Below are 24274 nucleotides of genomic sequence, written 5' to 3' on the forward strand. Positions count from 1 at the left end.
TATCTTCAAGGCTAATATACAATATTTGTTAGGCTGTAGGTTATATTACGATATATGATAGAAATATTGATGGTATTCTAAATGTGTTCAAATCGATAGTTCATTTTGAAGAACACCTTAAACCTGTCAGCGACTGCTTTGCAGAGTCGTTGCTTTAGTATGTCTATATCTACTCACGCAATGCTATACATATAAACGGCAAATTTTTAATTTTTTTTCTGCTTCTTTTTAGACTACCTATGGCTCCCAACCCATTCTTGGACTTAGAAGCGAATGTCGATCACGGAGATTCAGAGGATGGTTCAGCCGAATCTGACGAATTTGGTGCGCATAATATTTCGTTTTACTCAGTCTCATGTCATTCCAACATACGAGATAAACCAAATTTACTCGCAGAATGCTTCATCGACGACGGAACTCAATCCCATGAAGATTGTGACGGTTCATCATCTGTGGCAATGGACAAACCCATTCCTGTTACAAAGAGAGACCGACTGGCCCTCGTAATTCAACAAATTGAAGAGAGAACACGTGGTAGATCTCACTCACTGCCCGCCTCTGATATGTACCGGGGTGTGGAACCATTGTATTCAAACGCTGACAATCCTACTGTTTTGTCACCGCACGGAAACACTGATTCGGGCTTCGAAAATCTGCCCACGGACTATCCTACATGGAGGATTGGATGTAAAGTAAGTTTAATACCATCGAATTAAATTTGTGTGTTGCCAACCATATCGATGAACAATACGTAAGGTCGGATACGAAGAAATCGCGGTCGCTTCTTTACTCAAAAACTCGCGCCGAGAACATCATATTCGGTCCGCGTTTTCACGCAGTTCTGTACATGGATACATATACTTGGAATGTTTGATGGATCAGCCTATGATTGACCTTATCAAAAGATCGCCCGGCATCATCGTAAAAACTACGGACGTGCTCCTGAGTCCGATCGATAAGAATGAGGCTCAGCAACTGTTGTACATGGGAGGGGACATTACGAACCTATCGGTCGGAAAATGGCTCAAGGTTAAACGAGGTGTATACAAAGGCGATGTAGGCTTTGTCGTTTCGAAAGGATCGTGGGGGGTGTCAATGCTTATGATCCCCCGTTACGAGTACGTGTCCACCAAAACGAAGTCATCTCGTAAACGGAAGACATACACTGCGGTGCCCGCGCCTAAGCTATTCGATCCGACAGGCCTTCGTAACTCTCATTTATACATAGAATCAGGCAGAGCATCTGTCTATCGCGTAGGTGATCTGATCTTTGAGCATGGTTTGGCCCGGGTGGACTACGATCCCAGACACGTTGCCTCATGTCGTGAAGGTCTGAGTTACGTGACGTATACATCATTTTGTATGAGTGGGCATCCCGCACTCCATCACGCGCCGATACCAAAGCCAAAGGAATGGATCATGCGAACCATGGAATGGGTGGTAATGAGATCTACAGGTTGGCTCGGAGTCATTGCGCAAGCCGACGACGATAATATGGTCGATGTCGATATATACAACAAAGGCTGCGACCATGACGAAACTGGTCAACATTACAACGAAACTGAAATCCACAGAGTTGATACAACTACGACCCAGCTGTTGACAACAATACGCACCGTATGGAGTGACATCTTAAAACATTTCGAAATAGGGGATTACGTAGGGGTTGACGCTGGCGTTAATGCTGGACGATCGGGTTGGGTCGTGGACATCAAGGGAGATGAAATACAACTAATCGATAAGCAAGGCACTACAAAAGACCAGCAAATCAATACAGCCGACTCGATGTTGGAGGCAAGTATTTGTCATTTAACCGTATATATACTCTGGCTCATGCATACATCTCAGATTATATATATGCACAGGAATTTCGTTTCTCTGGGAGATGCGACGACATGTCAGCCTTCATCGCTCCTCGCGCTTATCCCAACATCACACACGACCCGATATCATCGTTGGAAAGGTGTAACTGTGATAGTGAGCAAGGTACATCATACGTTCAAAGGCTTAATCGGCATTGTCGCCGAGGTACTACAGTCCGTAAGCCCAAGAACAGGTCAACCTGAGTTGCGTTTAGTTGTAGAGCCGACTCGATATGATCCGTCGAATCCCTTCAAGAAAATTGTTTTGAACAGAGACGACGTACTGGAATACAGGTAAGCGTATTTCATTTACCGATTTGTACTCGCGCTCACGGCTTGTAGTACCTTTGAGCCTCTAAGCCTGTCGAAGACGTATGATTCGAACGCTGTCCACCAGTCTCGTAACTTCGCCAACCCATCGATCATAATAACCACAGGAACTGAAAGCGCTGACAGTGGCAGACATACACCATTGCCTGATACTATTGAGGACACCTCGCCTGCGTGGGATCCATCTGACCATTCAGAAGATTTAACAAGCATTAGCATAGGAACCGTCGTCGTAAATTCAAGCGACGGTACCAACGTTGCATCTTTAACCACTCCTTGTAATCTTTTGTTGAAACGAGAGCTGATTGGAGTTCCTTTGACGGTGGAAGAGGCAACCGTCGATGGACACGTTTCTCCGTTGTTTGTAATCGTTCAGGAGGACGTGGATGGGCAGCTGTGCATGATGCGATTTACACCCAATTCGAAGCGGACGTTACGGATTGAATCGACCCATATAAAGCCCAAACATCCTACCATCAAGCACGACTTTGGGTTATTAGCCATCATTGAAGGAGAACACGCGGGTAAATGCGTCAGACGTGTGCATTCTAGGAAGGATACCAATGGCGTGGTATTGGTGGTCAAACAAGTACTGCCCACTGATCGAGGAGCTGATCAAATAGTGGATGGCGAGCTATTGACGCCAACCGAAAATTGTTGTGTGGCCTATGAAACTCAAAAGAGAAAGAATGCTAATCGGAATCAGATGAGACACGAACACGATATTTACATTAGTACTCATTTGCCATAATTGTTTACTGTATGTCATATGTGTTGTATGCTCTACAATGTAACCAATACAGACATCCTCATCAACGAGTTATAAAATATATATATAGCATGCAACTATCTATATAACACTGAACATTCATGTATCGACTGCGCTAATTGTGTGGATTGATACCATGCACTGGCATACGGTTTACTAGTCGTCGAACAAACTTTCCACAGAATTATTGGGCGCCCTAAACTGTATGTCCTTGCCTGAATCTTTGTCACTGTATATCTTGGAAGCGTTGCGATCCACTGCCTCTGCTATATTTGCCAATGTTTCGTGATTTACCGCATCGGTCATCGGTTGGAGACGATTGTGTTGAATAACATCATGTCCTGCAGCGGTGGTTGGTTGGAGACGATTTAGTTGAATGACGTCTTGCCCCGCAACTGGAAGGCGGGTGCGACGACCTTTGTTGCTTGGAGGTCCCGTGATGACGGGCACATTGATGGCCAATAAGGACACGAGGGCCTGAGGCAGAATGAAGCAATGTTGTAGATGATGGTGTAGATAAAGAACTCACAGTAGCGCTTAATGCATACACAACTAACATTGGATATTGTTGAGCTAACTTGACGTAAATCCCGAACCACACGGCGCTGGACAGCATTATGAAAACGCTGCTGTTGTAACCTAACGCGAACGGCACGCCAACGGTGCGTCAGTCTGAAAAAGGACACGCGGGTTTCTACTATTAGTATAGTCCAGCTTCGTCGAATAATCAAGATATCAGCAATGAGTTCAGCTATATAGCAGTCAGCAATGGGCAGTCGATTAGATGAAGTGTGACTTACCTATAAGAGAAAACAACAGCAGAATGTAAGGTGGTTGGCATGGACACACAGTATCCGACTTGCAATCGGTGTTGACCTTGCACACAAATATGGCGAAAGTGGAGAAGATAATGCCGATTGCGATGAATATGACAGCGTACAGCCAGCCCCATAATACACGGAGTTGTTTGGCCTTGTGCAGTCGATTCGGTGATAGCACTATACTGGCGCGGGAGACCCTGGACAGCGCATTCGTAGTAATAAGTGGCCATGCTTGTTGTGGAAAGTGACTACGCACCACAAAACTATAAAGAACGCAAATAGTTCGACTCGGTAGGAAACAGGAAGGGCGGTAGGTGTGTCGATGGCTATACATAGCAACCCCATGATATATGTCAATCAATGTAAAATAAAAAAAGACTGGCTACAAAAAGAAAAAAAAAAAAAAAAAAAGTATCACAACGCACCCAATTTAAACAATGTGAGGGCAATGACAAAGTCTGCAACCACAGCCACAGCCGCCAGCCCATCGTCGTACCAACACCGTTTGTCGCACCGCCTGATAATGAGCCTGAAGACGACCAAAAAAATGGCCAAGGCATGGCTGAAAGCCAATCCGTATGCTGCGACTGTAAAATAAAGAGGAAACAAATAAGTTCGTTAGTTTGTTGTTAGAAAAGGTTTACGAAGAATGCTGCCTTACCTATATTTACGTCCATTCTTTGTTCGCTGGTTTTGAGGGGCCGCAGATGCAGGTGATGGTAAGAAGTTGGCGGGATACAAATTACGTGGCAAATGGAAAATGGGAAGGCCACCATATATGGACTTTCGTCGCTGGTCACGGATTGTTCGGCATTCAGAGCGCGGGCTCCAAACGGAAATCGGACAAGCGAACATTGGCTGATAATGCTGTTTACGGGCTACTACAACATCGAATCAGCGACTCAGACGCTGTAGACCATGAGAAGCCATGATTGAATGAAAGCCGAGACAGATATCACGCCCTCTTGTAGGCGATGGTGAGTAAATTTCAAACATAATCAGGATATAAAAGCTTACGATGTCATACGCGCATGACTCTGGACATGATAAACTTTAACTTTACACCAGGCGACCTACCTGAGATGTTGTCCAATATACAACGGCATTCTGGTATATGGTGTCCGTTGCTAGGAGTTGAGATAAGTGTCATAATCGAGAGTATCGCCAGGTGTCGAAGACTCACCCGAATCGCCCAGGTCATCGATACGAAGGCCATCTTGATACCGACATGAACAGACTCAGACTCTGCATCGACCTCCAAACGAATATTTATCCGAACGAACCACTACAAGCCATATCAGTCACACTCGATGCGGTGCAGGTGCTACGGAAACGCTTTGTTTGATATAGGTCATCTTGAATACTCGTTCAGCTCGGATAGCCTGTTCGAAACAAACCTACGACGTAGGTATGGTTTATTCTTAAGCGCATTTATATGCTGGTGTATGGTTCATAGGTGTGGCATAATGATTTTGGTCCATTGAAGTGCCCTGTTGCGCGCAATTGTATTGCCTGACGTTACACCGCAGATACAAAGACCCCAATAAATGTCCATAGTCAAGAGGCGGACTATCATGTTGAAGTACTGACACAGAGGTAAGTCTTTTCACGTTATTTGTATCACCCTCTCTAGACTTACTTGGGATTCCTTCACGAACACGTAAAAAAAAAAAAACTGACAACGTACGAAGCCAACTAATAACATCTGCAGATTTTGCATTAAGCCACCGCATTTAGACATTTCAAATATGGGTACGTACCATGGAATACAACTTTGATCTAGGAATTTCAACTTCTCCAACATGCCGGGTCGTATCGTGTTGTATACACCTCTTATTGGAACTACCTATTATTGTGAGTGCGAAACTATACGGTGGATACACAGCAAGTCATACAGACTTTAGCGTTTAACAGTTGGCCAGACGCCGTCTTAATCCGTATCTCGCGTCCCATGCGTTGTAAATGTCTTGTGTTTTTTTGCTGAAGTTAGACGACCCATCCATTTTCAGCATGTCTCGGACGAAGGTCTATGAACACATTGAAACTCACGACAGTACGCTCGACGTGCCACATTGCAAACACCGACTCCCGTTTAAGCAGTTTTTTACGGAAACTGGATGGGTTGAAGAGTAGGCGGTGTACAAAGAAACTTTGATCCATCTCTGTTTGGGTGATTTGAGGTTGCACGGTTGCTGAATTCCAAACCAATACACGCGCTAACGTCCGTCGGACCGCATTTTCTATGCTATATGTCGGTGCGTCTATTGACGTTGTCCCAGTTAGGTGTGCACCGACAATGTATGAGTAAGTGTGTTGCGGACTGGTTGATCGAACCCGGATCTCTATTTGTATGTGAGTGCCATGCTATGTTGACAATATAGGGTGAAACTCACGAGCGCCTAGCAGACGGCAATTAATCTCACAGTCTCGCACCTATCCGTTCGTTTGTCGTAAAGACGTTGACCAAGGTGGATGGATGGTGCAAAGAGACACGAGCACTCAAATGAAAGTATATTTCAGAGGATACATTGACACTCACGGTAACACAGGCATCACGGTACATTCTTCCATCCTCTTCATACGGTTACGAGCTGTTGATCAACTATGGTTGGAGAAGTTGGAGGATGAGGGAGCGGGCGAATCTTTTGTGGTGAAGAGTATCATTGGATGGAGTGTACTGAAGGTGCGAGGTAGAAGGACTGCGTGCTGATGAGGGCACTGTTGCCTGTTGAAGACGCACATTCCTCTAGTGCACACAATTGTACGGCCATTAGCAAATGTGAAACAAAGGTAACACCTGTAAGCAGTTCTGAGTAACGGAAGTGGACAGTAGGTATTTTGGTAGATCACATGCCTGTTCAGTCCGCTTCCGGGGTTCTGTTGTGTGCATTGCGTACACTCCTCTATGTCTCCTATATTCCATTCACATCCTGCTATGATCTTCTTCCGTACACTCCGTGGTTTCTGACGCAATGCAACATGAAGTCGTTTAGTTTTATGCCAAAGTATTTGAGAGTCAACTGACTTATAAATGCAGTGTGATCAACAATTTTCAAAGTGCCCTCGACGGTCTGGGCGGTACGCCTCTCTATCAATACAAAAGAATCCTGACAGTAAGTAGCACCCAAACAACTTTCCCCCTCTTAGATTGTTGCGCCACTGATAACCTCAAGCAACTTTTAGGGTGGAAACCATGCGATACCAGTCACTTTTCTTCATTTCCGTCAACGGTCTACTGCGGTCAAACTTGTATCGAGTGGTATGAGACACTATAACATGACCGAATCCCCTCGATGCACTACTGAGAGAATACGGTACAACGGGTATAATCGATATTAGTTGTCTGGAATACATTGATTCAGGTGAGAGACCGATTGCACGGTGAAAGTCGATGTATACTCACACTCCTGACTGTAGACGAGCTTGGACTGAGATCGAACGAACGAAAATAAACGGACCCTCACCGAAGCCGGTTGACAGCACGTTGGCTGTCTATCCTTCAGAACATATACTGTACTACGAATTAACAGAAAGTTAATGAGTTGAACGGGCAACGGGAGGATTGTTGCACGCCTGAACGGAATGTGCGTTTGCATTCACTGAAGGCGTCAAAACGAAGTTTGTTCTACGTGCTAACCTCGGCCCATATAATATACAGCTTATCTCAACATCTGTTGACACAGGTCTGACAAAATCATGCTTTCGAACATCCACCCAGTTTAACAGATATGGGGAAAATATCGTGGCGAGGTGAATTGCTCCTCGCTGTCTTGTTGATTGAAACGCCTCCACGTTAACCTTGAAAAAAAAAAATTCAGGAGAACTGTCACTGCCTTACATCAACGGTATACCAAAACACGACCGCGCAAACTAACGACCGCTCCATAACATCGATTGTATGCACGCCCCATCGGTGCAGGCAACGATATCATCGCGTCGGACTTCAAAAGCCTACGTAGCACGTGCTTGCATATGTCAACGACCAAACATCTGGTTAGCGAAGTTCTACTTCTACATGGACGTCTTGCACGACAACGCTACGGAAAGTAGTTCCTACAAAAGAGCTATCGCAAGGCGTAACGCCCTACTGAGTGACCCCTTGGCAGCATCGGTCACTGAGAACTCAGTGGAGTGTAAAAGTTGCGGGAAGAGCATATTACTGTCGAAGAAATGGCCCTTCGACCCTCAACATTGGACAAAGCATCTCAAGAGATGCGATTTTACGAGACATTCGAATAACCACAAGGTGAGTGCGAACCATCATTAAGGACACTTTTAATTTTCGTTAACATACATTGTGTAGAGCCGTTCAAAAATTCAAATCAACAGACGGAAAAAGAGTAACTGCAACGGTCGGGCAAAGTCGTCAGCGAGGTCGATGACAGAATCAGTGCCTCCACGGCCAATAACCTCAAGCAACTCAATTCAAGAGACAGCCTCATCAACTTCACTATCGATGAAAGAGCCATTTCAACTACCGTCAACGAGGCTGATAGTAACTAGCAAAGGCAACTGTAGGTTTCCCAAACACGAATTCGTACTCTACACTGTCTAATTATAATGCAAATACAGATTTTCAGAATTTGATGGATCAGTATACTGTACGATGTCATCCTGACGTTATCACCAGGCCTCCTTCATGGGATCGCGAAAGATGGGATTGGAGTAATTTGAAGCAGCCTAGATTCGACGATTGAACTGGCGTTTACAGTACACGCAACTTAACATAAATATTTACGTAATGTTTATGATGTTCTTATTTATATTATACAATATGATGATATCAGTATCTAATCTTATCATAGGGTGAGGGAAATCAAGGACTCGTATCGCCGTGCGAAGCAACGGCCCTCAACTCAAGTTAGATCATGTGTGACGACCCCGAGTAGATCTAAATATGGCCAACGCCAATACCTGCAACTTTGGCAACCTATGGGCTGTTTTAGGAACTGTTGAGTAGCAAGGTAGCAATCGTGGTAAGTGGTGAGTGTTGGTATCGGCAGGGTTCTAAACATTGACTGTTTCTTCCAAGCCAAGTTTGTGAAGAAACTTTTGCTATCTACGAACACGACGTACCTGTCGAACGCTTTCACGTCGATCCTGTACAAGTGCGGCTAGCATAGTACGAGCTCATCAACGATGCTACCATTTAGCCATGAGATGCGTCTATTCGGGTTTCCCGCATGGGATGGATCTTTCAATGACTCCGCTTTGATGGATTCTTTGCAACAATGCACTAATGGCCTTGCCCTCGTCTAACATGTCTTCATAATTTGACCACATGCTTCGGTCCGAACATACTGTCTCGTTTTTTACATCAGTACATCTGTTACGACTTACGATCCGTGCAAGAATCACTCCAAGCCTGTGCTCGACCTCTCGAACCCTATAAATACAGGGTAAGTCAATGTAAATGTACTGTAGCTTTCGAGATGTTCCACAGGACCTTCACCGCCATCGCAATTACCGTTCTTCTCAGCTTCACGGCGCCTGTACTGGCGACTAACCATATGTCAGGCCTGGCTGTCTCGAACAGTCCAGGAGGAACGACGACCTATGGCTGCCGTTCTCAAGCTCAGGTATGTAAATGTATTTTGCTCAACTCGATGCCGGTTAGTAACCAAGTCATTCAGTGGAATCAACTGGCCAACGATGCCAAAAGCCAGGGATTCAAGATAATACGTATCATCGGGTTCGATTGCAATGCTCTTGACCTTGCATCTTCAGCTGCAGCCTCTGCAGGCCTCCAAATCATGGCAGGAATCTATGCACAATCTGTAAATGAGTTGTACGATGTTCTATGCCTTGGTCTCAACCTTTCTTTGTCTTTAGGGAACTATTGCAGCTAGCATGACCCAAATCAAGTACAGTTGCATTTCTATCTTAGCGTATTTGCGCTAACAGTTCATTGATTGTAGCAATGATGTGCAAACATTCCGTGCAGCATACACTAAATATGGAGCAGGCCGATATGTCGGATTGACGGTTGGAAATGAGGTCGGCACCACCATTGATAGAAGCTCTTTGCGATCTAAGAAGTTAACCATTTCTATAGGTCCAAGATTCTGTTGGTAACATTATGGCAAAAGTATACGACGTCCGAGGTAACTCCTATACAAATTTATGAAGCCTTTATGCCGTTCATTAATGCTCTGGAATAGGGTACCTCGGATCGGTGGGCGTTACAACCCCCGTTTCCACTGTACACACTTGGGTTGACATTCGAAACAATCCCGCCCTGTGTGGTGCCGACTTTGTTGGGGCAAATGCACAGTAAGCATAAGATTTGTCTCAAGCCGACACATCTAATACTCTAATCCAGTGCATTCTATGACGGAGGTGTAAATTCAGGGCAGGCTGGTAGCTTCCTTTACAACACTGTCAAACCCGCGTTGCAAGCTGCGTGCCCCGGAAAGAAGATATACATTACCGAGTACGTCATTCCATTTGTATCAAAGTCTCGATAAACTGAGTTACTTTTCAGGACTGGTTGGCCATCTCGAGGCAGCAATAATGGAAATGCAGCCCCATCCGTACCCGATGAGCACAACGCAATTTCCAGCATCAACTGTGCCGCTCGTGACACAAGCATGACAATATTTGCTTTCGAATACGATGACCAATTGTGGAAGACGGGTGGTGCCGTTGAACAGAGCTTCGGAATCTTCGGCAAAATCCTGCCAGGAGACGCTTTAAACGCATGCTAATTTGTAAAACCGATAAAGGCTACCAGGATACTAAACTCTATACTATCAACAAGACCTGCATATTAGTTCTGGTCTCAAAACATTTTATTAATAACATAATGATTAAACCCTATTTCTTCAATCCTGGACACGAATGCGAAGGCGATCTCTGCATACCCTCACGGGATCTCCCAGTGGGATCATTGGTCTGAAAGCACTCCTAGCCAGTTTAGAGAAGTGGCAAGGATTTATAACAATTGGGGTTCGCTATTTCTCGAACTGAGGGATACGAAGTTGAGAGCGTTCTATATATAGCTTCATCAATGTCATTTTAATGCCCTAAAATGAGGTGCTATAGCATCTGTAGGGACTATGTAACGTCAGCCAGCTGCGAGCAGAAGAATGATATTCCAAGAATGTATTTTAGTACGATTTTGGGTCTGATACATTCACTAAGTTTGCCCTTAGGAAGAATAGTTGAGCATCTACCAATATTGCTTTGTATCTCATGGTTTCTGAACGAACTGACTAATAACTACAGATATGTCCTGAAGCTATACCGTAGTATTCATTTCTCCCCACTAATGACATAAGAGACAGTAATTTGGCTCGCTATAATAGGGCAGAGTTTCGCTAGAACTTATTCTCACTCTCTTTTTACAGTCTATCAACGAAAAAATGCATTCTACAATCACCATAGCCAGCATAATCCTTCTTTCTTTTGCACCTGCAACATTTGGGAACAACAATTTTGCTGGACTGGCCGTTTCCAATAGTATCGGAGGCTCGTCCTCCTATTCATGTCGCAGTCAGGCTCAGGTAAGAACCAATGTAGTGCCTCATTGACCACACAATGATATGCTGAAACATTGCAGTGGAAACAGGTAGCTAATGACGCCAAAGCTCAAGGCTTCAAAGCACTTCGTATTCTTGGGTTTGATTGCAATGCACTGGACATGGCTTCGTCTGCGGCGGCGGCGGCTGGACTGCAAATCATGGCTGGAATATTTGCTCAATCTGTTAGTGGAGACCAGTGTCCATAAAAAGCTTTTCTAAATCTATTAACACCGGCAGGGTACCATCGCCAATAGCTTGACTCAAATAAAGTACTTGAATTTAGCAATTCGCGGAGCTATGCGTTGATTCTTTTAGCAACGATGTTCAGACATTTAGAAATGCGTATAACAAATACGGAGCCGGAAGATACATCGGATTAACCATCGGAAACGAAGTAAGTGATACTAACATTTCTTTTGGCCAGTGAGATTCCTCATGAAAATTTGTATCAGGTTGCCGACTCTGTAGGGAACATTATGGCTAAAGTGTACGATGTTAGAGGTATGAATTAGAGGCAATTTAATTACTTTTCTATTCCCTTATGTATGAATAGGGTATCTTGGATCGGTTGGCGTACATACACCCGTATCGACTGTCCACACCTGGGTGGAAATCCGGGACAACCCTCAACTTTGCGGAGCGGATTTCGTGGGCGCCAATGCACAGTTTGTTTATTCCTGTTCATATCAGATTTCGTCACCAACTCGTTTTTGTACTACAGTGCCTTTTATGATGGAGGGGTCGGTTCGGGACAAGCCGGAGACTTCGTCTTCAAGACTGTCAGACCAGCTTTACAGAAAGCCTGTCCTGGGAAGAAAATCTACATCACTGAGTAATCCAATTTCTTTTTAATTCTTCTGGAATACCGATGCTTCAATCCATTCAGAACCGGTTGGCCCTCTAGGGGAGCAAATAATGGAAAGGCCGTTCCCTCGATAGCTGATGAAAGAAATGCTCTCCTCAACATCAATTGTGCTTGCCGGGACGATACAAGTGTCTCCGTTTTTGCCTTTGAATATGATGACCAGCTGTGGAAGTCCAACGACAACGAAAGAAGTTTTGGTATATTTTCAAAAATCAAGCTCCAGGGGGATGCATTCAACCCGTGTTAATGGATACAGACCATGTAGCGCTACCGTATAGTGTAAAAAATTCTGTAGTCCACTCCACACCCTGGGCCGAGTCTTATGATTGAAACTAGAAGGAGCCATACTATAGTCACGCGCTTTGCTTAGGTTTGGTTCTGAAAGATTCATGCATTCAACGTTCAAGTTTTGTCTTGACCAATACAAGTTAGTGCTAAAAATCAACGCCTTACAAGGCCCAGAAGGTGTAACACCACCACCACCACTGTCGGACGCCTCAATGAATCCTTCGATTCTGTACAAGAAGCTCCTCTACCTCACCACCAAACATGCCCAACCTTCAGGTCTCGAAGAGATCTTGGCTATACGGTCATCAGATGCAATCCACGCATGGGGACACAACTACCTCATTTCCCGCAATCCGCTGCTCGCCGATCGGATGGACAATGAAGCGTTTAAAGCCCATCTCCTTAGCACAGGACCCTATATAGGAGATAGTACCAGCAAAGTACATGCAGTCACCATCGACGAGTATCAGAGGACAGCGGTTCTCCACATGAGCTACTTCCTGCGGCCAGCCAAATCGGACGAGATAGTCGAACAGGACCTGATTTGGACAATCAAATTCACGGATGATGAAGATGTGGAAAAAATCTTGATCAAAGAGACTGTCGAGTTTATCGATGCAGCGGCGAGTTCAAGGCTGGGGGAGATAATTCGAAGTATACATGGCGAGATCGCGGAAAATGTCCGTGGAGGTATCACACTCAGAGGGTTTTGAAGCTCGAAGTAGCCAATGAAAGGCAATTCCCTAGAAAATTGAGTATCGTATTTAGGATTTGATGGCAACTTGATGAGGGATACGATGTTAACGGGAACAAAATTGACCTACAGGCCTATATTAGATCAGAGAGAATATACATGTACGTCTACACATCTATCCACTAAGGTCCAAAAGGCGATTCTAGTACTATCTATCTACACTACATTGTCTATTGTCCAAACAGTGTCCAAGAAGTCCGAAATGTCCAAGATAAAGTACAGAAATCAGAAAAGTACCTGCAATTTCCTAGAGGACGGCCCAGTTCTTCCATCACTCGTATTCCTGAAAACACCAAAGCTGGGTTGGGGGACGTCGAAGTTCTCGATGAAGCCCGGAGACAGCAATTGGGAGGGAGGAGCAGTGGAAGAACGCGAACGCTTAGGAAAGACAGAGACGGCCTTTCGCGTGATCTTGTTGAAATACCGTCGAAGTCGATTGGTCGATTTTGCAGCAGGGAGAGCAGGAACATTGTCTCCCTGAGATGAAGTACCCGAGTTGTCCCTGGTATCAGGAACGATATCACCAGTTGGATCCTCATTGGATCCGTTTCCATCTTCGTTGGATCCCTTCCTGTTGGTGAAGAGGGGACCGGGAGATACCCTGCTGGAAGAGCGCAGCCGCCTAAGCACAGAGCCGCCAGACCATTTGCGAGATTCCGATGGTTGGCGTGCAAGAAGGAGCTTTGAGTGGGGAGTAGGCGTGCGAGTCCGAATGCGATGAGCAGACGATGTCGGGGAAGGCGTCCGCTGTTCAGGGATGTCGTAAAGCCTGCGCTTAGCGAACCTGGGAACCTTGAAGAACAGACGGGGCGTCGTCGGGGAACCGGAAGGTTGGGGGGAGACGATGACAAGGTCGGTATCATCGGAACCAGAGTTTTGAAGATCGTCAGCGGCAGGGGATGGAGCAGATGCCAGCTCAGCGAGGTTTTGGCACTCTTCCGCGGTCGACATAGTGGATACCGAGGTTACAAGCATTCCAGATGGTCGCCCAATTCCGAGCGCTTCGAGGTCCATGCTTTTGCTGGGCGCAAGACCCCCGGAAGAAGAAGAAGGAATGGCGACAACACGATCCGTAGAAGCGGAGGAAGAAATCCGAGCGGAATGATCTGTAGGAGGGAGAGCACTTTCGCAGCCAAGAACATAGCTATCAGAATGGAAGTACTCAGCCGATAGTGAACAAGGACTCCTAGGATCGTTCTCCGGAGTCAAAACAAACGCCGTGAGTCCAAGGTTGCTGACGTCTGAATTTTGCGCATTGTACGAATACGAGGAAGCCGGTGACCCATCATTAGCTCGGGGCCTGGCAAGATGGTGGGTGGATCGTAAAGACCGGGCAAGTTGGTGAAGAGGAGACACTCGGGAAAGGAATGAAGGATGTTCAGGTGAGCTAAGTACAGTGTCCATGAGAGGTGGCTCATGTCCAGAGGGTTTGGGAAGAGTCCCAAGTAAGTCCGATGTAGTATCCCGAGAAACGTTGCCAGAAAATGGTTCAGTAGCAGTTTCGAAGCCATGAGAAAGCGAGTCAGAAGGATGATTAAGAGATAAAGCAGCAATAGTGGAAGTGATAGGATGAGTTACAGCAGATGTGTTGGCAATAGTAGATGCCAGGTCAGTAGGGTCGAGAGTGGAAGCAGCAGCAGAAGATGATACAGGCGCAGAACTCATGAAGGCAGAAGAACCGGAAGGAGAAGAACGGAAGAAACGAGAAAGTCGCTTGCTTGAGTTCAAGAGCAATTGACGACGCGAGGATACCAAGTCCAGAGAAGGCCGTTCGAGGGAGGTTGTAGATCCAGAAGGAGCACCATGTGGCTCGCTTACTACATTACCTGCCCCAGCCTCGAGCGGATTGGCCATGAAAGATGCGCGCAAGTTCGGCCCCGAGGAACAAGACTCTGTACGATTCTGGCTGCGAAGATGCAATTCAGAGGTAGCAGCCACTGGCATAACCACTGACTCATCATCCGCAATGTAAGCCATATCGACAGCTACATAGCAGGACATACACAGCATCAGCTCAACTCGATATGATGAAAAAGCAAAGTGAGAAAACTTACAAGACGAAGACGATTGCCCAGATTCCGAAGACTGACGGTGGGGAACATTATGATCTCCATTCGGACCCTCGAGAACTTTTTGTTGTTCTCGACGGCCACGAAGGCTCACGGACATACGTGACTGCATGGCCTGCAAGCAAGAAAGAACACCCATGGGCTCAATTTCGGCAGTGCATTGACCAGCAGACATATCGACATCTGGTGATAAAAGATGAATGTTTGGGAGTATGAAAGAAGTGAATGGAAGGTGACGTACGAGGAGAAGAATGTTCAGCTTGGCGAATGCCCACCGCAGGCTTTTTGGAGTCGCCAGCGACACCTTTGGGTTCGTCTTCAAGTCTTGTAATCGAGGAAGAGGGTCGAACTGCGCCATCCGTCAAAGAGCCCAACCCAAGTCCGACCAGCGGGGAGAGGGTGGATGGTGAGGGGCTCTTGGCAACATTTTTGACCTGCAAGAAATCCGGGCGGCGTGTCAGGAATTGATAAATCGCGTTGGGGTACTCATATTGGTTCTCTTCTTCCGGCGTCAACTCATCATAGCAATTGGACGCAATAATCATGAACTGTTGGTAGCTGTGGCTCTCGGGCATGGTGGAGTCGTTGAAAGAATGATCATAAAAAGAAGGATAGCTGTTAATGTCCATTGGCTAGAATCACAGTCAGAGATATTGATAAGAGGAAAAGACCAAGTACTCACGGGTATAGTTTGCTGCTGTTGAGCGTTAGTAACTGGAAGTCCGTGTGCTACATAGTGTCCGTGATTGGGTTGGGGAAGGTGTTGAGGCCTGGGATCAGTGTTCGTAGCAATTTCAAGGCGGATGATAGCAGCCATATCGAGATTCTCTCCAGTCAATGCAACGGGGAAAGAACGATGTTCACGACGAGTAGCGAACATCAACCTAGAGACGGGGGCGGGGGAAGAAACGACAGGTACGTTTCCTTGAGCGTATGACTCGTTGAAGATGGCGGGGGACAAGATGGGACTGGTGTCCTGTTGGGCAGGGGAAAGGAGAGACGTAGAGATCGACGCAGAAGACTCAAAGGAGGGACCATCGCAAAGGGACAAACAAGATGCATCATTGTTTGTAGTAGGGGAGGGAGTAACATCGGAAGCGTGCTGAGCTGCGACAAATGGTATTAACGACATAGGAAAGGAGGACCCAGACACATAAGACGGGGTGCCTAGGCATAAGGAAGAAACATCCCACTCCGATTCCACAGGTCGAATCTTAGGCTTCGCTGGTGCCTGGGGGGTAGGTGGAAGCCTTTCGAATACCATTCCACGAGGGATATTGTCTCTTCCAAGCTGATGACCGACGTCGGAATCGCGGTCAAAAATGGGGAAATCGTTGGACCGGGAGTTAGGCTCGCTTCTGTTTGCATATGGAAGAGGGAGATTCTGTGGTTCAGGGTCTTGGGGGTTGAACCCGTAGACGCTTTCCTTGAATTCCTGAAAGTAATTCATTGAGTTTGTAGAAGATACAAAAGGGTGAAACCTGTATGTACCTTCCATATCGCAGCCATACCCTGGTCGTAGATATTCTCCCAGTCATGGGGTAACACGAATTCCTCCTCCTCACTTCCTCCCTCCATCTTCGAAGCAGAACTCACACTGGGTGGCGCCTCAACAAAATCCTTGTCCTTAGTAGCCATGCCTTCAGCAGAGCTAGTGCGACTATCCATGATCCTCAACGCCCGTTGACTGGTTACAGTTTGCTTGGAGTTGAGGAGCCTAGTTCTGAAGCTCGCAACGGCATCGAAGACACCGCTATCATCCTCGCTGTCCGACTTATAGACCGTGTCATCCTCCAGAGTAACAATTGGCCTCAAGATTGAATTGTTCAGATGCTCAGCAGTGAGATGATCCTGCAGCGAACGTTCGTCACGAAATGGACCAGCTGAGGCGACGGTACCTGGCTTCAACTCTATGTCAAAGTTGGAGTAGGTGGGCGTAATAGGAGGAGTGATGTCGGTTGCATATGCAGAGGTAGATGATCCATGAGAATGACGATCAAAGTAACTTGCGGATGCGGACGACGACGAGGAGGAAAAGGAGTTTGTTGACCCAGAGAAAGCCTGCTTCTCGGATGAAGGGAAAAGTGAGGGAGGATGGGGAGCGAGGTACCCATTGGATTCCGGCATCTTGTATATGCTTGAAAATACGATGTAGGTTTGTAGATAATGCGATTTGTATGGTCAGGAAATGAGTGTGCTTCTGTATATGAACTGGAAGACCGTCTCCTCGGTTTATATAGTTGTTTCCATTGGTCTGAATCATAATTCCCTAGGTAATCGCCAGCGTCAGCGATGAGAAAATGAGATCTTTGCTGCGTCTCATTAGAGTAACATAGGCTGAAACGCGATGAGCGGTGAAAATAAGTGATGATGACTAGGTAATGTTTGGGATGATAGGTTCACCTTTTCGATCAAACCTCTGCAATATTTGAGCCTGAGCGAAAGTCGTCGTTTGTAATTTTGACATTCGGAAGAAATTAAGAACGGGAGCACTACGTTGTAGTAGTTGGCCAGTGGCCATATTGGCGGTGTTAGATTACACTTGTTTGGCTGTCATAATTGAAATGGAGTTTAAACTTTTCTAAATCACGATCATTTTTGAGTGTGCCGAAACCTTGTTGGAAGGTTGAAAATGGCCCACAAATCACCAAAAAAATGTTAAAAGATACGGAAATCTAATTGAAACATGATATGTTAGTGTACAAGAGATCCACAATTGCAAAACTGAAGCATAGATATGTATTTGTATAATTTGGAAAATACGTCGGAAATTAATTTCAAAGTCCTTCGAATAATTTGCAAGCGCTAGTGCATTATGATCTCCCCAAATTATATTAAATGTGTAAGTTACATGAGCTTAAATACATTTTGCGCATTGACCAAACCTTTCAGTGCTCGGAAAACATTGTTCAAAATTATCAGTTCTTGACCAAAGTGGACAGCCGCACTTGCCGAGATTATGTAAATTGATCCAGAAATTAATAGCACATTGTTACAGGTATAACTAGTTAAACTTAAAGCTCCGACAGATGACTTATTTGTGAACAGTCACTGGCTTGGCCAATGTTGTCGTGGGTCGAATTGAACCGTGGCCAATGTTTCCCGATCAAGCATGAACAAACTCAAAAAACGCGTGCCAGCGTGTGCCGCCCAAGGCGGCGCTTTCCGAGTCACATGATCTTACGTAATATATTGCTCATAGGTCATCGTCCTCGCCAGGACCACGGTTGGGATTGTGCAACAATCAAGGATTTTTGCTTTTGACTATTCTCGCCTTTGCTGGTTTCCTCGCCATTCTTTATGAACAATCTACAAATGTCCTGTGACTGCTAGGCGGCAGCAGTGTACACCACAATTGGAAATGGACAAGAAACGCGTCTTCAAGGCAAGTTGGACGGGCTTACCAGTTACGCAAAGCTAATACGAATTGCATTAGGAGCTTACCAACTTTTGGGAGGTTCAGGCTTCCTCGGAGCAACATTGCCCACCTTCCAGGTCTAAAATGTGAATGTTTTTGATACTTCATAAGGTGGTTTTTCTAACAGGCGAACCCAGGTATTCAAAGGGCATTGTAGCAACTCAGAGGCCACCCGTTTCTTCTCAGAATCTTACCGCTAAAGAATCCAAACCAATTGAAAGATGGATACAGGACGTTGAATCCAAGGATCGCAGAGTCATATCACGAAGTATGCTTGGTTCCTTCATCTCTTTTATCTATTCCAACATTCCATTCTAGGTGTAACAGATGAGGGTATATTTCATTCAAAGGCGGACAACAAAAGAAATAAACGTTACAGCAAAGCTGAGCGGGAGTTGATCGATACATTCGCTCGTTGTCAGCAAGAAAAGAGCCTTCAAGAACTCCAAGTGGCTTCGCTGAAGAAGGTTCTTTCTATTCTGAGCAACAGCATTGCTGACTCCAAGGCGCGCCTGGATCAACTTCATGTTCTTCTAGCAGACAGAGACACCGACCCTGAACTATATAGGTCCCTGCAATGCGAACGGTGGATGGAGGAGAGGCGCCAACTCTCTGCTGTTGAGGTGTCGAAGGTTCTCGAAGAACGTCTCGCCATTGTCATGTCATCGTTACCGGCTCCCGCGGAAGCAAGTTGTAGCTCTGAACCTTCAGCGTCACGGGCGAATTCGAATCTTGCAAAGTTTCTCGAGTCACCTAGACGACGTGTGCCGACCCGCAACCGCACGCGCAGACGAGTATATGTGCCTCCGGGTCCACAAGACGTTCTTTCTCGCCTCCCCAGTACTTCGGTCATGCAAACAGAGTCCAACCCCACCATTTCTACCGCTCTTTCAACTCCTGCGACCCCGCAAGCATCACCGTCACTGCTTCAGACTGCCTTAATTAATTCAACACAGAAGCTTTCTACGGTCGACGAGAATTCTGGATGTATCACTATTTGGCGTGACTCTCCGCGTTCCAAGGAAGAGATTCTGGCTGACCTTACAGTCGACATGCCCGACTATGTTGGCGACCTTCTCTCTGGTCTGGATTCAACAACATACTCTCCAGCGTCCTTACAAATTCCAGAAGAGGTTCATTCTCCCCACTTAAAGCACTCAAAGGCCCGTGAAATCCAAAGTCCTTGTTCCACACATTCCAGAACGTCGTTCGTTCCCGAAACACCTCGTTCCCACCGTTCCTCGGTGCAAGTTCATATGTCTCCATCCCGCAAACGGATCAGCACACTCTTTTCTCTTCCAGAAGCACTATCGTCCAAGAGGACCATCAACATCGACTCTGAACGGGCAAAGAATAGTAGTACACCTCCTGAACCGAAAGGCGTGGATGCAACTACCTCACGCCCATTCTCCGTATCGTTTTCTGGTCTCCCTTCCAGTGACTCTGGGGCCTCTCATGACCCGACAACAGACAAGAAAACGCCTTCTCGCCTCAGACACCGTCTATCATTCTTCCGCCGCCATTAAATTCACATTTCACACTATTCGTTCCTTTATCATCAGCATACACCATCTTTACTCGGTAACAAATGTTAACCGCATTGTACACTGGATATTTCCTATCATTTCCTTTTTGTCTTTGTCTTTTACCCTCGCATTGCTTTCGTTGACTTCGATACTGTACATTCTTTTTTTTTTTCCTCATTCATTTCACGCATTACTCCAACGTCAATTTCTTGGTTACGATGATCACTCCACGGACCCCAGCATGTTACGGAACATAGGCATAGAGTAAGGCACCATCGCGTCTCACTCTGTTGTCGAACTCCTTCATTTACACAACACGTAGTATAACTTGCATAACAGAGCTCAGTTTCCAAATCAACTTCCCATTCGAGGGTCTCGTGCATTTCCCTCGGGCCGTACCGAGAATCGTGAACGTGACTGTTGATGACAGGTGAGCGGCTAAACCTCCCGACGCGCACAGTGCCCCTAACACGAGGCGTTCACCTGCGTTCACACGAACGCAACGAGTTTCCCGTACACAACTTCTGGAATATGCCAATCTATCACAGGATTTAGTATCAATGTTCCTTTTGGGATTTTTTTCAGCGGCGGCACAGCCTGCGTTATCATGCTCCGATTAATGGCCCTAGAGAGAGACAGACAAAGCGAGGCTATTGAGGCCGTTGGAGAAGTTGTCACCACGACGCGTTCCCATTGTTCTTTCAATGGAGTGCTTGTGCCACCTTCATATATGGAATCCAATGCGCTAATTGATTATTATTACATTTTAATTATTACTACAGACGGCCCGTCTCTACGCTTTCTGGTGAGTTTGCTACTGGTCACTACTCGCTGAATGTATAGCATTTAGTGGCAAGTTGATTCCTAGTTGATATAGGATGTCTTTATACCACCCAAAACGAGGATGATTTATTTATGGGGATCAGTGGAAGGGAAGGCCGAAACTCATAGGATTCTGCCGTGTTCCCGAGGTGCGCAACTCAAAGGGGCAATTCAAAGCGGGCTTACGCTTGGCCATTGATTACTTGGCAATGATTGTCACAGCACGCACCTCTACATCGACCTTGACAAAGCGTATCAGCAGTGTACTAGTCAATGCGCGCCCTCTACTCCTGGTGGACCGCTCTCCCGCTCTGGGTTCTGTGCAAAGCGAGTCGACACGCATTGTTTTCAACGATGATGGTTATAACTTGGGTAAAATGGGACGGAGGAGTCCCAGAACTTCACATACTACTATCGCATCCTCCTCTACACAGTGAAAACCATGAACACAACAGCATTTTCTCAGAACTGGAATGGGACTGTCAACCCAAAGCTTATACAAGGCGACTACCATCCATATTCACTCAACAACCCATGGGTTAGCAATGGTGGCAACCCTCTAAAGACTGAACAAAGTCTCAATGCAAATCCTTTCTTCCGTCAGTACGCAGAGGACGCCTTCCTTCCTAATTATACTTCCCCGGCTCCCGACTACTCGTATAATTTCCAGGACCTTTTCAATACAAACTACGCACAAGATTCCTCATCGCTTTTGCAACCTTTCCAACCAAACGCTTCTCTGTCGCAGATACCGACACAGGCTATTAACGCGCATGATCAGATCGACGTTGCTCCTTTCGAATTTCCTCCATTCACGCAATTTGATCCAACTATGAATTTACCACCAGTCCAGTCTATCTTTGACGAATCTTTCGTTGGTACCTTGGACGCTACTTCCACTCCACCCGTTCCAAGCCTGCTGGACCGCGAACATGTTCCCCTGGCTGGACTCTCGGAGGGGACAGCGCTCCCTGATGCTGAACCTTTCCAAAGTGGAAAACGTATGTCAATTGCTATTAAGATAGAAGATTGTTCGAGTGCCTTACCCTCCACTGAAGCTTCCCCGCCATCGTCCAGAACTGCCCCCACTTCAGCTGCTATCTCTTTCCAGTGCTTCACCTCCGCCGACTTCACTAATTCTTCCCATGCCTCTGCTCTGGTCCCCACAAGGCGTCGCTCTAAGTTCATCAAGGAAGACCCAAACTGCGGATATTTTGTCGAGTATGATGCACTAGGGAAGAAATTCTACCAGTGCAAAACATGCCCCAATATGGGAACTTACCACAGAGGCGATATGTGTCGCCACCAGATGTCGAGTAAGCACAAGGCCCCCAGCTTTTGTTGCACCTTGTGCGACAAGAAGTTCACCCGCCCGGATGCCCTCAAGCGTCATATGAGTCGGGAGAATGCGCACATACCCAAACCTAGACGAAAGTACATGGGGCCCGTAAATGCTGAAGTGACAGAGGGGAGACCATTGAAGTGGGCAAGGATTGGCGGTTTCACTGGAAGCGATCTCCTTGAATCCCAGGCTCACTTCTAACTCTGCTTGTTTGGTTTCTCTCTTTCTTGAATTATTCGCTAATGTCTATAACACCTTTTCCGGTTATCTTTCGAGTTCAGTAGTACTATTACACTTCCAGATTCATAGACTCTAATCTCCTAATATATTGGTTTCCATTTCCCCGTCTACTTTCATGAAGCTATTATTAACTTGTTAGTCGACCTTTCGCATTCCTTGAACATCGAGTTTTTACTCGACTTAGATTATGCACCGCGCTGTAACTTTTGATATACACAAATATCCAATGCCCACTTTCGCTGATTGAGGCGTCTGTGATGCCAGATTGAAGCATCCGCTGAAGGCTACTTCCTGGGCCACACACCGATGGATCATGGCAGGGACATCGTCATTTCCCACGAAATTGATTTCAATAAGCGCCAGGAAAATGACACGTCAAATTTGAGTAACTCGTCAGCAATTAATATTGCTCAGCTCCGCACAATCAACAGTGAACGATATCCCAGTATGTACTGAGAGTTCGACTTAACTAAAGAGGCCTGGAAATAGTAATGCATAGGTCTGAACAACGATGGCCACATTATAGTGCAGTGGCCCGATCTAGTGCGTTGAAAATTGGCCGTATGTAGGCATAAAGATAAAAAGATCTAAGAAAACGTGTACTCGAGACCTATTTCAAAACATCGTAAGTTGTGGTGGCCTACTGTGCTTAAATAATCTTGGAAAAAGTCATATAAGCTCAGGAAGATTTGTATGGGCGTCTCCATTACTTCCCCTAATACGTAACGTCAACTATCAACTTTCTGTTCTCTTACACTGCAGATTATCGACTGAAAATGCCCAAGCAAGTTAGCGAACAAAGCCGAAAGAGTTCCGGAACTCGTCGTATGAATTCGCAGGGACCCTCTGTGCCGTCTCTCCAGAGAGACTTTAGTTTTGAATTTTCCAATGATGAGAAGCAGAATAATCCTGTGTTCCATACCATCATAAAACCTGCTCTCGAAGGCAAGAGTGTGAGGTAATCGACGTTGCTTTCTTTAGTACCGTATTGCTCCAATTGTTCCTTCACAGGCGCTACGATTCGCCTTCAGAGTCCGAGCAAGAATTGAATTATGTCTTCAACAAGGAAGAGAAAGGGGGTTTGGTTAATGGGCTCTCTCGTTGGGCATCTGTGTCCTCGCTCAATACCGAAAGTTCGTTCTTCCTTGAGGGAAATCTTCATCCCGAAGTCACGCGCGAGCTTAGCATCGACGATCCAATAGAAGAAGAAGACGAGGACATATATACTGGGTCTGTTTCCGGGAGAAGCGAGACGACTGAACGTATATTCGAAGATTATGACAGCAGAACCGAGATTGGTTCAGCGTCCCGTTACGGAACACCAGCATCCGTCTATTCTGGGACTAGTGGAAGAAGGATCACCTCGAGCACTGAAGCTGAAGAATTCACCGCGATAGACTTTAATTATGAAGATGATCGCGAGAAAACGCCAACATCCACTGCTCCCATAAACGAGCCACAGTTTGGGTATCATAGTGGCACCCCAAACGTAATAGTAACTCACAGTGTTTCGGCTCCTATCACGCCCCGTCGATACCCTACGCGCAGTGGACAAGTCCCACCGGAAAAAACGAAATTTCGGAGTCCCCAAAAGCCTCGTCCTAAAAGGGCATAACGGTTATCAGACTGTTATTACTACTAAAAT

The 24274-nt window shown here is 46.0% G+C and overlaps 7 protein-coding genes across 7 annotated transcripts; 5 read left to right on the forward strand and 2 right to left on the reverse strand.

Moving 5' to 3' along the window:
* Nucleotides 1–239: 239 nt before the first annotated feature.
* JR316_0006338 (Transcription elongation factor SPT5) lies at nt 240–2943 on the forward strand (the record flags this gene model as incomplete). The annotated part of the gene is made up of 5 exons (XM_047892087.1): nt 240–324; nt 397–692; nt 757–1798; nt 2084–2156; nt 2205–2943. 5 exons carry the CDS (start codon nt 240–242, stop codon nt 2941–2943), a joined length of 2235 nt encoding a protein of 744 aa, XP_047749436.1.
* A 174-nt stretch (nt 2944–3117) lies between these two features.
* Nucleotides 3118–4012, reverse strand: JR316_0006339 (uncharacterized protein; the record flags this gene model as incomplete). The annotated part of the gene is made up of 2 exons (XM_047892088.1): nt 3118–3438; nt 3902–4012. 2 exons carry the CDS (start codon nt 4010–4012, stop codon nt 3118–3120), a joined length of 432 nt encoding a protein of 143 aa, XP_047749437.1.
* Nucleotides 4013–9214: 5202 nt separating this feature from the next.
* JR316_0006340 (Cell surface mannoprotein MP65) lies at nt 9215–10489 on the forward strand (the record flags this gene model as incomplete). The annotated part of the gene is made up of 6 exons (XM_047892089.1): nt 9215–9570; nt 9701–9779; nt 9838–9886; nt 9944–10055; nt 10105–10215; nt 10267–10489. 6 exons carry the CDS (start codon nt 9215–9217, stop codon nt 10487–10489), a joined length of 930 nt encoding a protein of 309 aa, XP_047749438.1.
* A 2948-nt stretch (nt 10490–13437) lies between these two features.
* JR316_0006341 (uncharacterized protein) lies at nt 13438–17408 on the reverse strand (the record flags this gene model as incomplete). The annotated part of the gene is made up of 5 exons (XM_047892090.1): nt 13438–15197; nt 15267–15464; nt 15523–15913; nt 15964–16716; nt 16773–17408. 5 exons carry the CDS (start codon nt 17406–17408, stop codon nt 13438–13440), a joined length of 3738 nt encoding a protein of 1245 aa, XP_047749439.1.
* A 1234-nt stretch (nt 17409–18642) lies between these two features.
* JR316_0006342 (uncharacterized protein) lies at nt 18643–20225 on the forward strand (the record flags this gene model as incomplete). The annotated part of the gene is made up of 3 exons (XM_047892091.1): nt 18643–18670; nt 18827–18967; nt 19018–20225. The coding sequence occupies 3 exons, from the start codon at nt 18643–18645 to the stop codon at nt 20223–20225; spliced, it is 1377 nt and encodes a 458-aa protein (XP_047749440.1).
* A 1264-nt stretch (nt 20226–21489) lies between these two features.
* On the forward strand, nt 21490–22590 carry JR316_0006343 (uncharacterized protein; the record flags this gene model as incomplete). The annotated part of the gene is made up of 1 exon (XM_047892092.1): nt 21490–22590. The coding sequence occupies one exon, from the start codon at nt 21490–21492 to the stop codon at nt 22588–22590; it is 1101 nt and encodes a 366-aa protein (XP_047749441.1).
* An 815-nt stretch (nt 22591–23405) lies between these two features.
* JR316_0006344 (uncharacterized protein) lies at nt 23406–24244 on the forward strand (the record flags this gene model as incomplete). Its single annotated transcript, XM_047892093.1, has 2 exons — nt 23406–23587; nt 23641–24244. 2 exons carry the CDS (start codon nt 23406–23408, stop codon nt 24242–24244), a joined length of 786 nt encoding a protein of 261 aa, XP_047749442.1.
* Between the last annotated feature and the right edge of the window lie 30 nt (nt 24245–24274).

Source organism: Psilocybe cubensis, chromosome 5, assembly GCF_017499595.1.
Source record: "Psilocybe cubensis strain MGC-MH-2018 chromosome 5, whole genome shotgun sequence".
Lineage (NCBI taxonomy): Eukaryota > Fungi > Basidiomycota > Agaricomycetes > Agaricales > Agrocybaceae > Psilocybe > Psilocybe cubensis.